The sequence below is a fragment of the Ambystoma mexicanum genome, chromosome 11 (assembly GCF_040938575.1).
Source record: "Ambystoma mexicanum isolate Mex_15411 chromosome 11, UKY_AmexF1_1, whole genome shotgun sequence".
NCBI lineage: Eukaryota > Metazoa > Chordata > Amphibia > Caudata > Ambystomatidae > Ambystoma > Ambystoma mexicanum.
In genome coordinates, this window is record NC_090934.1 from 1,372,519,846 (window position 1) to 1,372,535,363 (window position 15,518).

The following is a 15,518-nucleotide window of genomic DNA, read 5'->3' on the forward strand; positions in this document are numbered from 1 at the left end:
AAAGTAAATCTTTTATACATCAGTAACCTGATTCCCACTCCTCCTACAAGAGTACTATGTGGAAGAGGAGGAGGCACAAGAAGGAAACTACTGTGCAGGTAAAGCCTTACATAAATTCTGGTCATGTTGAAGCTGATTGCTATTCTTAAAAAAAGACCATCAGCAGAACTGAGACATCTGCTATCAGAAACTGTATATGTACCCCAACTACCTTTGCCATGCACAAACTATCAGAGGGGATATCCCATTCCAGGTTTACACATGGAAAATATAATGGCAATAATTGTTAATTATACATCCGGCCTACTCAAAAAGGGCACCTTGGAGTCATTGCCAGTCTATGAGGTCGGTTAACAAGCATCTCCCATTCTCCGGCTTCAGTACGTATTCTTAGGGAAGAGAAGGGAAACAAAAAACGTTGAACTGACACGCTCAGTATTGATGGCAGAAATTTCTCGTTTCCAGCCCTTATTTTTCTGCCACATTAGGATGATGACTTTCCAAGAGCAGAACATTTGCATGAAGCTTCTTCATTAGTTTCTGCTTTGCCCCGCGCACAGGAAACTATTTTCCATGCTGACAAAATGCAGCGTGGCCACGGAATGCCCTTCCTCAAGGCCCGACTTTTCAGAAAGGTTTATGTTTGTCCTGCCCAATGAAGCCATGTAATGCTCCATCCAGATGAGTGACAAAAGAAAATATAGAAGGATAAAAGATGAAATGTTCAAAACGCCAAATGAAAAAATGTAAAAACTCAAACTTTCGAAATTCTAACTGAAGAGGAGTTCTGATGCAGCCAGGTACAGCATTGTTGTATAGTGTCACGTGAGTCTCAATTCTATAGGTTCACTTAAAATATTATCTTTTCTTACCTTGATCTGCTTATTGTTTCAAAGTCATTCTATTGCATAAAAAGTAAGATCAATTCTCCTTGTTGTTGATTGAAGTCAGTCACCAGTCATGGGAAACCCTGCATTTGGGTGTAAGGTTTAGACATAGCTGAATTTGGGCCTACGTGGGCTGTTAAGATGAAGGTGGCTTACTTCCATTGCATTGGACAGACTGAAGGTTTATTGCAATGTCTTTTAGGTGTTGTGTCAAAGATTACCCATACAGCATCCAATACCCTTTTTGTGGTGGCCTGATAGGCTGACGGAATGCTGTCCAATTTGGTATCCAAGTAGATGAAGTCATTTCAGAACTGAATTTCATCAAATGTTTTTGTTAGTTTGTACATATTTAATTTCAGCAGAATGTCTTGCATTGTCTCTCATTCAACTATTAAATATGTGCATCTGAAAATGCATTTGCTAATGTAACCAGTATTTATACTTTTACAGGTGAACCAGTCACTGTGTATCGCTTGGAAGAGAGCTCACCCGGAATTTTAAACAACAGCATGTCCTCATGGTCGCAGCGAGGATTGTGTGCCAAAATAGAATTTTTGAGCAAAGAGGAGATGGGAGGAGGTTTACGGCGAGCTGTGAAAGTTGTGTGCACTTGGTCAGAATATGACATCCTTAAATCTGGACAGTTTTACATCATCAAATCATTTCTTCCTGAAGTTGTGGATACTTGGTCAAGCATTTACAACGAAGACACTGTGTTACATCTATGCCTCAGAGTAAGTTATCAACTGTATTGATGACCTGTAGTCTTCAGAAATCTTTTTCACCAGTACTTCTGAAGAGCAGCTAACGAAAATTAAAAGAAAGCTTGACAGATTGATCTTTTCCATACATACCTACTTTATTTTTGGTAACTAACTTGTGTTCATTAAATTACATTATTTTTGTGAGTATTGTAATTTTCACTCAGCTAAAGAGCACTTAACCAATGCTCCACGTCTCTTCTAATTTCCAGGAAGTGCTCGAGAGGAACATAATCGGAAAATGTCCCTGAAGGTCTCACATACAGGCTCATTCATAGTTGAGTGCTAAATGGTAAAACATCACACAAATGCAGACATTTTTACAAGAAGCATAGCCATTTGGTCCGTGCTGTGTGCTAATACAGGAGCCCACTAAGTAAATATTAATCAAACCAGAAACACACTGAATTAGCTAAAAGAATATGATGGTCAGTGACTTACTTTACACATCTATCTGTAAAGCCCTAGTGTGCCAACATTACTCATCTCTGTCAGGCTAAATGTTTTTGATGATGATGGTCTGTGTTCATTTTGCCCAGACCTCAGAGTGAGCCTGGTAAATCAGAAAAAAATTCAAAATTGTGACATCAATCACTGACAACACCACTAGTCCATCTCCTCACATTCATATAGTGAGGTCACCAAATGTGGCCTAAAGGCGCTATACAAGACCATTTACATTCTCCAGCATGGGTTCTTGCATGGATTCACATGCTCATAATTATTCCTCGTCGTCAGGCTGGGTATCCTTGGTAAAAAGAAAGCAGTTTAGCTTCAGACTGAAACTGCTCGTCTCATCTAGAACCAATCAGTATCCTTTCCGTCAGACTGTCTCTAGCCAATGATACCCGTCCTCCTAAGCTCCACCCCTGGTGGCAAGCTTCAGATTTTTACTGCACGTTTCTAGTGTTGGGAGTCCTACTTTTGATGTTTTTAAAATAGTTTTGAAAGTTTTCTATCTCTTCGGCAACCGTCACACGGTGACCCGTTGTCGCTGAAGATCGCCTTTTAATCATTTGATCTTTTCTCTGTGACTTCAGCGGGTCCAGGCTGGGGCCTACATCTCACCTTCGCCATATCTGATGTGGTGAAGAAGAGTCTCTTCAGGGACTGTGAATCCTGTGCCCTGAAGAACATATTCGTCGAGGAGCGGCACCTGAAGTGCCTTTTTTGTCTTCCCCCCCAGATCTCAACACGGACAGATGTGAGATCTGCCACTGCTGCTCATTGAAGACCAGGAAGGATTGCCACCTGAGGCTAGTGGCTTGGACCGACCCAGAGAAGGCCTCTGACTCGGCGATGGGTGCAGTAATGCCTCATCCAGGACCGGTTGAGGTCCTTTGAGGATGCTCCTTCTCAGGAGATCCAAAAGAAGGCAAAACATCATGCTCCATCTTCTCCCTCGAAAGTCGCTGTGGCTGCAGGGTCAAGTTTGGCAAGGGGTCGGTCTCTGTCACCTGCTCCGTCGACGGTTAGCCTGCCTTGCAGATGGGTTCCCGCCATCTGGGAGGAAGTGCCTGACCCTTTCTAAGCACACGTCTTCGAAGGACAGACTTGCGAGGGGCCCCTAGGCGGCTCCTCTGTCATCATTGAGAGCCCTGTCAACAACTTTGTCTGCTAAGACCATCAGCCCGTCAACTACCTCTTCCTCGGCGACCACAACACTGTCAATGAGCTCCTCGACGCTTACCCCGTTGACAAAATCAGCTCCTTCATCGACGAAAAGTTCAGCAGCAACCGTCGCTTTAACCTTCACAATGACTCCAAGGGTCTCTTTACCGCCAAGGTCTCCGTCAGCGATCCCGACCACAGCGGCACCCATTCTGTAGATCCCCATCGTCAAGACCAACAAAGGTGTCTTCTTCAGTCCCTGTGGGATTACTGAGAAAATCTCCTCACATCTATGCCAGTTGGGAGAATGACCTGCCTGAGGATTCCTACTAAGACCATGAAGAGGGCCAGGGTCCCATGTCACAGGAAGGTTCTCCGCATAGTAAACCATACCAGCTGTTTGCCCTTCCAAGGGGTTTCAACCCAGCTCCTGCCCCGGCTGCACTGTTTGCGCCACCACCAGCACCAAAAGATATGTCATTGGACATCCTTACCAACCTGCACAAATTCCGCAATGGCTGCATACTGCTCTTGTGCCTGGTCTGCCCTGCAGTCCTCCCAGGGCACCACCTCGGAGTCATCACAGGCCACCTAAGCGTCAGCCAATGCCACCGAGTAGGGCGCCTGTCATATCTGGATCCTGGTGGAGGAGGAACCAGTGTGCACAGATACTGGCACAGACACCACAACGACACACACTGATGAGTACGAAGATTAGGTCCCCGCTGACGGGGAACCTCTGCATGTTGACGAGCCCGCCGGGGCTTTGCCACTGGACGAGATTGGATCCTTCCACGCAATCGTTTTTAAGTCATCGAAACTCTTCAGTCTGGTGCCGGAGGAGAAGGAGGAAGGTTTCCTTTTTCAATGACGGGAGTCCTCCAGGAAGACTGTCGTGTTGTTGGACGTCTGGGAGGACGGTTTGGTCATTATGAAGGCTCCAAGTACCACTCCATTGAAGCGGGACAGGCTGGAGGAGTAATACTGGGACCCGGATTCAGCTTCCAGGTGTCTCAGATCACAGCCTTCTCTGGGCTCTGTGGTTTCTGCTGCGGCCAGGAAGCGTTCATCCACCCCTCGTCTGCGTCCATGATGCCTCTGGACCAAGAGAGCAAGAAGCTGGATGCGGCGGGCAAGCGCATCATCTACACAGCGGCTTCTGCCATCAAGGCTGCCAATGCACTCGGCGTCTTGTCTCGCTACGGCAGGGAGCTTTGGTACAAGCTCAGGCCTATCCTGAATTTCCTTCCTGATGACAAGAAGGACAAGGCCCTGGCCCTATTCCATGTAGGAGAGGTGACTTTAATCACTCCATTACAGCTACGCGTGACATAGCGGACTCCGCATTCTGCAAGATGGGGAATGGGATAGCCCTTCGGCGCCAAAGGTGGCTAAAGTCCACAAAGGTCTGACCGGACGTGCAGTCCAGGGTTGTACACATGCCTTTCGAAGGAAACAACCTGTTTGGGAAGGCAGTGGATGACACCCTGCTGGCTATCAAGACTGACACAGAGACTGCACGCTCTCTGGGGACCCTGCAGCAGAGGAGATCATCCATTTGTTCCCCGATGGGGAGAGTTTCCAGGTCTTCCAAGGGGTCTTCCACCCCCTTCTGTCAGCCCTCCCGCTCATCTACTCAGGAAGTCTACAGGGGCTGCTCCCAGGACTAGAGTGGGGGGAGCCAGCGTCATCGTCCGCAGGTTAGGACGCAGACGCCCAAGCAGGCCTGAACCGGCTGTAGACCCGCACCCCGGTAGGAGGCCGGCTATCAAGTTTAGTCGAGCAGTGGAGAAAGATAATCAAACAAATGGGTGCTCCACATTCTTCAGCAGGGGCATGCTTTGGAATTCCAAGACACATGCCCCTGCATTCCTCCTGTCGCAAGTCAAGAAATTCACATGGCCCAGCTGCTACAGGAGTTTCTGGCCATGTTACGAAAAGGGGCAATAGAGCTGGTCCCTCAGCGGCCCCGGAGTGTACTCCAGATACTTTCTGGTACAGAAGAAGTCAGGAGGGTGTCGTCCCATCCTAGACTTATGACGCCTAAACAAGTACCTCTAGTCTCAAAAGTTCAGGATGGTCACGCTGCAGCATGTGCTAAACCAGCTGGTAAAAGGGGATTTTCTCACAACTCTGGACCAGGAGGACACATACTTCCACATCCCCATTCATCGCAAACATAGGAAGTTCCTGTGTTTTGTAGTCCAGGGGCAGCACTACCCGTCGGCCTCAAGTCTTCTCCAAGAGTATTCACGAAATGCTTGGCCCCCGTAGGAGTGCACCTATGTCGCCAGGGGATGCACATCACCTGTATCTGGATGACTGACTCGTTCGATCCAACTCTCACACACTGGCGACCCAGCACACTGCAGAGACCATACACCTTATAACTTCACTCAGATTCTCCATCAATTATCCGAAGTCCTACATGGTGCCATTGCAGAACGCACTGTTCCTGGGTGCCTGGCTCAACATGATCTTGTGTCAAGCAACCCCTCAGAGCAGAGGGTGAATGCCATCGTGGGGTTGGTTCAGCGGCTGTTGTCAACGTCCATCACAAGTCTGGTCCATCAAATCCCTTTTGGGCATGATGTCCTCCTGCAGCCATATGGTCCCCTTTTGCAGGCTCTGGATGCGACCTCCTCCAGGAGTTTCTCGATGCCAGGTGGCAGCAAGTCGCTGGCTCATGTACAGACAAGATCTACATCAATCGGGCCTTCCGGCGGGCTCTCCACTGTTGGTCAGCTTGTCCGCATCTGACTTAAGCTGCTCCCCTCAAGATACCTCTTCACCAGGCGACAGTCACTACACACGCCTCTCTGGAGGATTGGGGGGCTCACACAGGGAAAGCTCACATCACAGGCCTCTAGCTCCCGGATAATAAGGACCTGTACATCAACGTTAAGATGGATTTCTTAAATCTTACCTGGTCAGCAGAGGTTTAGAAGGCCAGCCTAGTTTCTTGGAACAGGGTGACCTTCTGGACAAGCCAGGCCAATCAAGGTAGCATTGGCAGCGGTCAAGACTAGAGCTCAGGAGTGGTGAGGGGGATCGAAAGTCCACAATGAGCACACACAGTAAACAACACCACACAGGTGTATATATCACAAATACGTATACATTTATTAAAGGCCTTTTAAGTCAAACACAAGATGAAACCACAGTAATATTAACAATTCTAACATAACCTTATACTAGGGAAAATATGTACAGTAACTGTTGTCCTAAAGCTATATTAAACCAGTATGAATCCACAACCTGTAACAGAAGATGGTCTAACAGTGCAAATATACTTTAGGCAATTCTTCAGGAACCCAACCCTAACTAATAGGCAGTCCAATCCCTACAAAGTGTGGAGCCTTGTGCTCAAAAGTATGTTTAGCGCGGCAGCGCTCAATCGTGCGTTAAAGCACAAAACGGGTCTCTTCAAGTGGCTGGAGTGTTGCAGGAAAGGGGGTAAGGCGATGAAGACTAGAGTTCCACTATACAAGCGGGGCAGAGCAATTTCCAGGAATCGGGAATAAGATGGTAGCTCAGGCTTCCCTAAAAAAAAAAAGAGAGTGGCCCTTGGAGGACGCTCATGTGTAAAAGTCTATGGATGCGCCAGGGGCCACCGGTAAATGTTGCAAGTACTCCCCGACCCTTGACGCAATCCGGACCAAACTTCACCAGTCTAATCCAGTTCACTCACAGGTTTGAGTCCAGGCGTTGCGCGTCTCTCTGCCTTTCAGGGCCTGTGTTCCGGGACCTCAGTCCGTGGCGGGACAGTGGCCTTTTCTCCACTTCTCGGGAAGGGATCAGGCCAGTTCCACTGCAGGTTGTCTTCAGGCACAGGAGGGCACAGCAGCAAGGCACCCATGAAGCTCGTCACCAAAGCGGGGTGATACGGGTACCGCATAGGCTCGGGTTCAGGCGGACTCTTCCAATTCCAGATCTAGGAATGTTGTGTGTACGAAAATCGGCGGGAGAGTGCCTTCTACCAGGAGCTTATGGTTCCCAAGTCAAAACTCGAGGCGGCAGCTATTGCAGATCAAAGGTCCCGTACAAGCTGGTCAGTTCACTGGGTGGTCCAGGAACACTTCTGAAGGGGCTCGCTTGCAGGTTAAGCAGGAGGTGCAGAGAGTAGTAGGCCCATGGATCCATGGATCTGTTTCTTCGGTTCAGGATAATTGGCTCCTTTACTAAGTTCAATGAGCACTCAGAAGATCGACCTGGAATGGGTTTAGTGTGCCTTTTCTTATCCAAAGTTTGCTTCGTGCCAAAACGAAGGGCATCAAATGGGAGATCTGCTCACATTCAACCATCCCAGGCGTGGACCAATCATGGACCACAGTGGTCGCAGACATTCCAACCCCCCCCCTTCATCCTGGCATCCAGGATGCGTTTTGGAAATAGACAGCTCCAGCCCACATCCTGGGCGCACACACACAAGGCATGCAGAAGCCCACGAAAACCTTGTGTTGCACGGGAGCCTGCATGACCAAATAAGGAATTTCCGAGTCTGCTCGACCTGGGGACGGCAGAGGACAAAATGGCCAAAGGACAGAACAAAGGACTTCGTGGCATGGCCATTTTAGGCACTGGCCACTGTCTTGTGCCAAACACAGTAAATACGGTTTGCACCATTGAAAAGAGCCAAGCAGCGATACGCCAGCCACAACAAGCACATACGACCTCTCAGTCTTGCAGCGGTCAGTGTTTTAGTTACTATTCTTCCACTGGAAGAGTGAGGGGACAATTTGCACGAAGGGGTCAAAGAAGAGAACCTCATCATTCACGAGGACGAGGGGGTAAAGCTACCCTCTAAACCTCTGCCTCTTTGTCCTATGCAGCAGCCAATACTCCAAAACCCCTTTGAGACCCTGATGGGAGGCAAGCTGACACAGCATTTGGAAGAATGGCGAAGCATTACTTGCGATGCTTGAGGTCTGCAGACAGTACGTCATGGTTACTGCCTCCCCTTTCTAAAAAGGACTCAGACCATTACTTGAGAGATCCCGATACGCTCCTCCTACAGGCGATTATCTGCCTGTTGAAGAAAGGTGCGATAGAGTTGGACCTGTAGCAGAGAGGAATCCGGGATGGTACTCCTTACTTTCTTATCACCAAGAAAGACAGAGTACGGCAACCCATCTTGGACTTGAGATGCTTGAACAAGTTCCCCAGGAAGGATTAGTTCAAGATGGTCAATCCTTCACATATCTTTCAGCTCCAGGATTGGATGGTTTCTTTGGACTTTCAGGATGCTTAATTCCATGTGCCCATAGATCCCAAGCACAGAAAGTACCTGAGATTCGCAGTTAGCAGTTCTCATTTTCAATTTCAGGTTCTTCGGGCCCACCTCCACCCCAAGGGTCTTCACCAAGTTGATGGTTGTGGCGGCAGCGGGTCTGAGGGTAGGGGTCCACATCTACACATACTGGACGATTAGCCGATCAGGGCTCATTCACCTGAACAAACTCTAGAACACCTCAGCTACGCCTGCCACTCTCTCCACAGACTGGGCTTCTCCCCGAGTTTCAATAAGTTCCACAAGACACCTCCTCAGAACCTTCATTTTATTGGACCGGTCCTGGATTCTTCCTTAGGAAAAGCTTCACCCTCTGAGGTAAGGGCTCAACATATTCTACAGCTCGTTGAAAATTTTCAGAATGACCAGTATCTACCGGCGTTTGATTTTTAGAGGTTGCTCAGTCTCATAGCATCCTGCATCTTTCTGGTGCCAGAGGCCCGCGTGAGGATGAGATCCCTCCAGTGGGCCCTCCGCTCCCAATAGTCTCAATTCTCTGGACGGATGAAGGACCTTCTTGAGGTCCTGAACAATGTTGCACAGGATCTTCTGTGGTGGGCATGCAAGTAGAATGTTTTGAAGGGGGAACCTTTTTGTCAATCATGGCCGGAGATAACAGTAGATATGGATGCCTCCTTCACAGGTTGGGGAGCTCATGCAAACGATCTAACAACCTCTCCATCAGAGTCCAAACTACACATAAACCTTTTAGAGTTGAGGGCAATCAGACTGGCACTGATGGCTTTCTTTCCTGCTGTATGGGGAAATAATCTCCTGATAATGACGGACAACACAGTGGCCATGCATTATGTGAGGGGTCAGAAATGTGAGGCGGACAACTTTGTAAAGAGTTTTTAACTTCTGCCATTTTATTAAATCAGACAAGTTGAATAAACACCTCACTATCCCTAACCTAACATGCATTTCCCTGCTTACCATAAACTAAAAAGGGAACACTCTAACCAAGGGATCTCTAACCCTCACACTTATACAACAATCAAAACAAAAAGTTATAATTTGGCAACTCAGTTCAACAAATGTATACAACATATAACCTGGTTCACAGTATAATCAGTGTCTCTTGCTATGGACTGGGCAAACTCCCCAGATCCAAACAAGGGTTTTCTCCACAGTTCAAAGGAAAACCAATGAAATTTGATTTTAATACAAAGTTCTGTTTTTTCAGTAAAGTAGCTTGTCAAAGTCAAAAGCTCTCATTCCTCCTGGAATAAGAACTCTCCCAAAGTATCTTGAAAGAAGGTCATAAGCTCTCACACCTCCTGGAATAAGAACTCCTTCACATCTTCGGCAACAACAAATGGTTTGGTCAGAATGGCCTGCTTCAAGAATGACTGCAAGAAGAATTGTCACTTTTCCTCAACCAGCTTTCAGAATTCTTCCCCAAATGTCACAATTTAATATGTTGCTTTTCAGTAGTACCACTCTTCAGCACTTGCTCCTTCTACTGCCTGGCATAAGCTTTCACTGGGTTTCTTCTGTGCAATCACCTCTTGCCCTGCGGGTCTACTCGCCTGCCCTTCTACTTCGTCAGTACCAATACAGATAACTGCTTTAATGATGGCTTTCATAGTAGAATAACAACTTCAGTGGCTTTCTTTAGCATAAACAAGTTAACAGTTTTCAGGGAATGGAACATTCACATTGATCATTATTAGGGCCTCTCCACAAACGATGCTCATCTTCCTCTGAATAACCACCTCCACAAGGACAGCCTGTTTGCTACCTTTCTTTCCCTTCTGCATCAATACCAAAAATAATATACAGGATCAAGTCTCTTCCTGCTTCTATTTTGGCTGTAGCAATGTGAATCTACATCAACCACAATGATAGGTAACCCAAACCTGAGTGGCACCCTTTGCAGCCTTGGGGCTTCTCACCATTCCCATCTTGTGTTTCGCAACCTTTATTGGGCTGTTATTGCCCATTTCGAGGGGATTGGGTCCTCCGACGTATTCCATATCTATGACATGTAATCACCACAGCTGTGCTGCTTCGGAAATTTTTTCGGCTCCTGCGTCGATGACGTCGATGCGCCGTCGTCGAGGACCTCCTCCGACGTCATCCGATGTGATAAGTAGGACGCACGACGCCCGTAGCCTCAGTTCCGTTTTTTCTGCGAACGTGTTGCTTCGTGAATCTCGGTTAACGCCTCTACTCTTTGGAGTTCTGTTCTTCTCGGTTCTTCGAACCTGTTCGTTTTTGTGAAAATCCTTCGTGTGAAGATGTCTTCTACTTCGTCTTCGACCCCGCGTCCGGGCTTCAAGAAGTGCGGGGAGTGTGGGTCCAAGATGTCGGTGACGGACTCGCACGACGCCTGCCTCTGGTGCCTCGGGGAGGCCCACGACACGGATGACTGTATCGACTGCCAGTCGCTCACGTCCAAAGCCTTACGCGAACGTAAGAAGAAGTTGTCGGTAGGTCGGGTGTCCAAGCCCCGGAAGTCGAAGTCGGCGGGGCTTTCAACGGATGATTCGAGAGGTGACTCTCCGCGTCATCGTCGGAAGTCTCGTGGGTCTCCTTCTAGGAGTCGGTCTCGCCACTCCTCAGCCTCTTCGAGGCATTCTCGGAAGCGCCGACACCGGTCGTCTTCCAGGTCCTCTTCGGAGGACTCTGCCCGGCACGTCGCTTACCCCACCAGCCGTGCGACGCTGGAGGAATGGGCTTCCTTCGGGAAGAAAATGCTGGCGATTCTCGAGTCGCAGGGTACTAAGCCGTCCGCGCCCCCCAGTGGGGTCGGTCCCGAGAGGTCGAGAGACACCGCTCGCAAGAGTGGTCGGCACGAGTCACGCGAGAGGTCCCGTTCGGACAAGGAGACTCGTTCTCGACGTACCCGTTCCAGGTCCCGGTCCTCGACGCGTTCGAGACCGTGTGCACCTGTGAGGTCTTCGAGGAAGACATCGACATCTGAGGCATCGAGGGCGTCGACAGGCTTTCTCGAGGCTCCGAGGAAGTCGTCGAAGCCGTCGACGCTCAGGTCGTTGAAGGACACGCTCGGGGCTCCGGCTTCGAGGGCTGTGTCAACGCTGCCGATGCTGGCAGCGCTGCATCTGATGTCGACGCCGATTTCCTCGACGTCGACGCCGAACCTCTCGGCGCCGATGCCTGTTCTCTCGACGCCGGCGCCGATTCGCTCGACGCCATCGACGCCTTTCGTGTCGGAGGTTCCCCCGTGGCACGGGGGAACCCCCTAGGAAGGCTCTGGTTAAGAGCAAGCACTCTCGGGTGCCTTCTTTTCGCCACCTGGAATATATTTCAGAGGCAGATGAGGATTCTGATGGCCTGGTTCCTAGTCAGGTTCCAGATGAAATTGTCTCAGCCCATAGTCAGTTTGACGATTTGAGGCAGTCACTGCATGATGCCAGTGGACTGGACACCTCTCCGGAGGTGGAGTTTTGTAGGCCTGAGCCTGGCTCTCATGCCGATTCCTCGTACCGGCGCCTTATGGCTAGGGTTTCTGAGTACTTGGGATGGTCTGCTCCCCCAGGGGAGTTTGTGCAGGATGATCTAACGGACATCCTTGATGTTGGTCCCCCAACTGACCCGGTACTGCCGTTCCATATGGCTTTACAGAGAAGGGTGGCAGCGGCTTGGACTGCTCCGGAGAGTCTCCCGGCGGTGGGCAGATCCTTGTCGCGAAAATACCGTCCAGCCAGTAGCGACCCCTGCTACTTGACCAGGCACCCCACTCCGGAGAGTTTGGTGGTGCAGGCGGCCACGGCCCCGGCAAACCAGGCGTCGTACCCTACCATCCCTCCTGATAGGGACGACAAACGTTTTGATGGCTGGGCGAAGAAAGTGTTTTCTTCTGGTGGTATGGCGCTTCAGGCGGCCAACTCCATTTGTGCCTTGTCTCCTTTCACACACACTCTGTGGAACTGTGTTGGGTTAGCGGCTGAACATATTCCCGAAGGGGACGAACGGGATGGTTTCCTTGCTATGGTCCAGGATGGTAAGGATGCCATGTGTGAGTCCGTTCAGTCGGGTTTGGACTTGGCTGAATGCGTCAGTAGGTCCATGGCGGCGAGCACCGTGATATGCAGGTTTGCGTGGTTGCGGAAGTCGGGGTTTGCTCCTGATGTGCAGTCCCGGCTCCTCAACATGCCCTTTGACGGTGAACACCTTTTTGGCAGCAAGGCTGACGAGAGCCTTGAGAGGTTGCAGACCTCAAAAGCTGCAGCGAAGTCGTTGGGCGCTGCAGTTCGCCAACCTCTGCCTTTTCGTCCTAGGGGACAGCAGTGGAGGGGTGGTTCCTTTCACTATTACTCGTCCTTCAGTAAAGCGAGAGGAGCTGGCAGTCAAAGAGGCCAACGCAGGGGTACCAGAGGTGGACGACAGGGTGCCTGTGGTGCCAAGGCCACTCGGGCAGTTGCCTCTTTGCCCTCAGGTAACGCCGCAGCCGCTCCCACTCAGTCATGAGGCCATGTCCCATGGTTCGCCGGTTGGGGGAAGGCTGGCGCACCATCTTGTAGAGTGGCAAGCCATTACTTCAGATGTGTGGGTTCTGGAGATCATAACCCACGGCTACTGTCTTCCCTTTCGGCACAGGCCTTGCGACAATCCACCGGGGAACCTCTCTTTGCAGAGTCCGGATCCGCTCCTTGCGCAGGAAATTCAATCCCTGCTGGAGAAAGGCGCCATAGAACTGGTGCCTGTAGCGGAGAGGTACAAGGGATGGTATTCCCCTTATTTTTTGATTTCGAAGAAAGACGGGGGATTGAGACCCATCATGGACTTGCGCGGTTTGAACAAACTCCTCCGGAAGGACAAGTTCAAGATGGTTGCTCTCTCTCAAGTCCTCCAGGCCCTTCAGCTTCAGGACTGGTTGGTGTCACTCGACCTCAAGGATGCTTACTTCCATGTGCCGATCCATCCCAAACACAAGAAGTACCTGAGGTTCGCGGTTGGCGACTCGCACTTTCAGTTTCGGGTCCTGCCTTTCGGATTGACCTCCGCCCCAAGGGTTTTCACCAAGCTCATGGTGGTGGTGGTGGCAGCGCATCTCAGGCAAGGGGGGATTCACGTCTATCCCTACCTGGACGATTGGTTGATCAGGGGGAGCTCTCCCGAGCAAGTCCTGGATCATCTGTCCGTCACCTGCCACTCCCTTCACAGGCTGGGCTTCTCCCTCAATTTAAAGAAGTCCCATTTGACGCCAACACAGCGGCTCCAGTACATCGGAGCAGTGCTCGACACTTCCCTGGGGCAGTGTTTTCCTCCCCCAGGTGAGGGCTCTTCACATTCAGCAGATGGTGCACAAGTTTCAGCATGCCCACACGCTCCCAGCGTTCGAGTTCTTGAGGTTGCTCGGCCTCATGGCATCCTGCATTCTTCTGGTGCCAGAGGCTCGCCTGCGGATGAGATCTTTGCAGTGGGTACTCAAGACGCAATGGTCGCAGTCCTTCAGCAGGATGTCGGACCCGGTTCAGGTGCCGCCCTCGGTCGCCCGGGACCTTCTGTGGTGGGCCGTCGAAGGCAACTTGATGAAGGGGGCTCCATTTTGGCTTCCCTGGCCGGAGGTGACGAGCGTGACGGATGCATCCCTCACGGGATGGGGAGCTCATGCCAACGGGCTGACAGTCAGCGGTCGTTGGTCTCCGTCGGAGTCCAGACTCCATATCAATCTGTTGGAGCTGAGGGCCATCAGGCTAGCCCTGAAGGCTTTTCTGCCGACTGTGCGAGGAAAGAGTGTCCTGATCCTGACGGACAACACAGTGGCCATGCACTACCTCAACAAAAAGGGGGGGGGCAGGGTCACTTCCTCTGTGCAGGGAGGCGATGCAGCTCGAGTTCTGGGCCATCCAGCAGGAAGTTTCGATCTCGGCAGTTCATCTGGCCGGAGACAAAAACGTGATGGCGGACGCTCTGAGCAGGCAGAGCGCGATCTCTCACGAGTGGGAGTTGGCTCAGGAGATTCTCCTGGAGATCTTCGCCCTTTGGGGGACCCCTCAAGTGGATCTCTTTGCCTCCAGTGTCAACCGGAAGTGCGAAAGGTTTTGCTCGCGGGAATTTCCTCCAAAAGGAGCCTTAGGAGACGCGTTCGTGGTGGAGTGGTCATTCCCGCTGCTGTACGCGTTTCCTCCAGTCCCCGTCATCCCGCAAGTGCTGCAGAGGTTACGGAAGTTCGGTTCCCGGATGATCCTCATTGCTCCAGCGTGGGCTCGGAGGACATGGTACCCAGACCTTCTCGACTTGTCCATCTGCCCTCCACGTCGTCTTCCTTACTGAGACGATCTGCTCTCACGGGAGGGGGGTCAGGTTCTCCATCCAGAGGTCAGATCCCTCAACCTTCACGCTTGGCTTCTGAAAGGTTGAGGTATAAGGATTGGGACCTCCCTGAAGACGTGATGGAGGTGTTGCTTTCGGCCCGAAGGCCAGCAACAAAGTCTCTGTACCGTTGCTGTTGGCGTAAGTTCTGCGACTGGTGCAGAGTTCTGAATGTGGATCCGTTTGCATGTGATATCCCCATGGTTCTGTCCTTTTTACTTTCGTTGGCCCACAGGGGCTTGCAAGTGGGTACCATTAAAGGTTACCTGGCGGCGCTGTCCATCTTTAAGCGCTCGTCTGAAGAGTGTTCCTACTTTAAAATCCCTTTAATTTCACAGTTTCTGAAAGGGCTCACTAATGTGTTCCCTCCGTCACCTTTCCTGGTGCCCGGTTGGGATTTAAACCTTGTTCTTAAGTTTCTTATGGGTGCTCCATTTGAGCCTTTACATTCTTGCCCTTTGAGGCTGTTAACTCTGAAAACTGTGTTTTTAGTTGCATTTACTTCCGCTTGCAGAGTGAGTGAGTTACAGGCACTTTCAGTTAAGCCACCCTTCACTGTATTTCACAAGGACAGGGTTGTCCTTAGAGTTCGTCCTTCTTTTCTTCCGAAGGTAGTGACGGAATTTCATTTGGTCCAGAAGGTTGTTGTTCCGGCATTCTATCCTCCTCCGCATCCTGGTA

The 15,518-nt window shown here is 50.4% G+C and overlaps 1 protein-coding gene across 2 annotated transcripts in view; it reads left to right on the plus strand.

The window, feature by feature from the left end:
• Nucleotides 1-15,518, plus strand: part of TRPM7 (transient receptor potential cation channel subfamily M member 7) — a 2,599,208-nt gene that overhangs the window by 2,414,839 nt on the left and 168,851 nt on the right. For both annotated transcript variants that reach the window (XM_069624956.1, XM_069624955.1), the window contains exon 34: nucleotides 1,341-1,624. In XM_069624956.1, coding sequence (XP_069481057.1) covers nucleotides 1,341-1,624 — 284 coding nt within the window. The remainder of the gene's footprint in view (nucleotides 1-1,340; nucleotides 1,625-15,518) is intronic.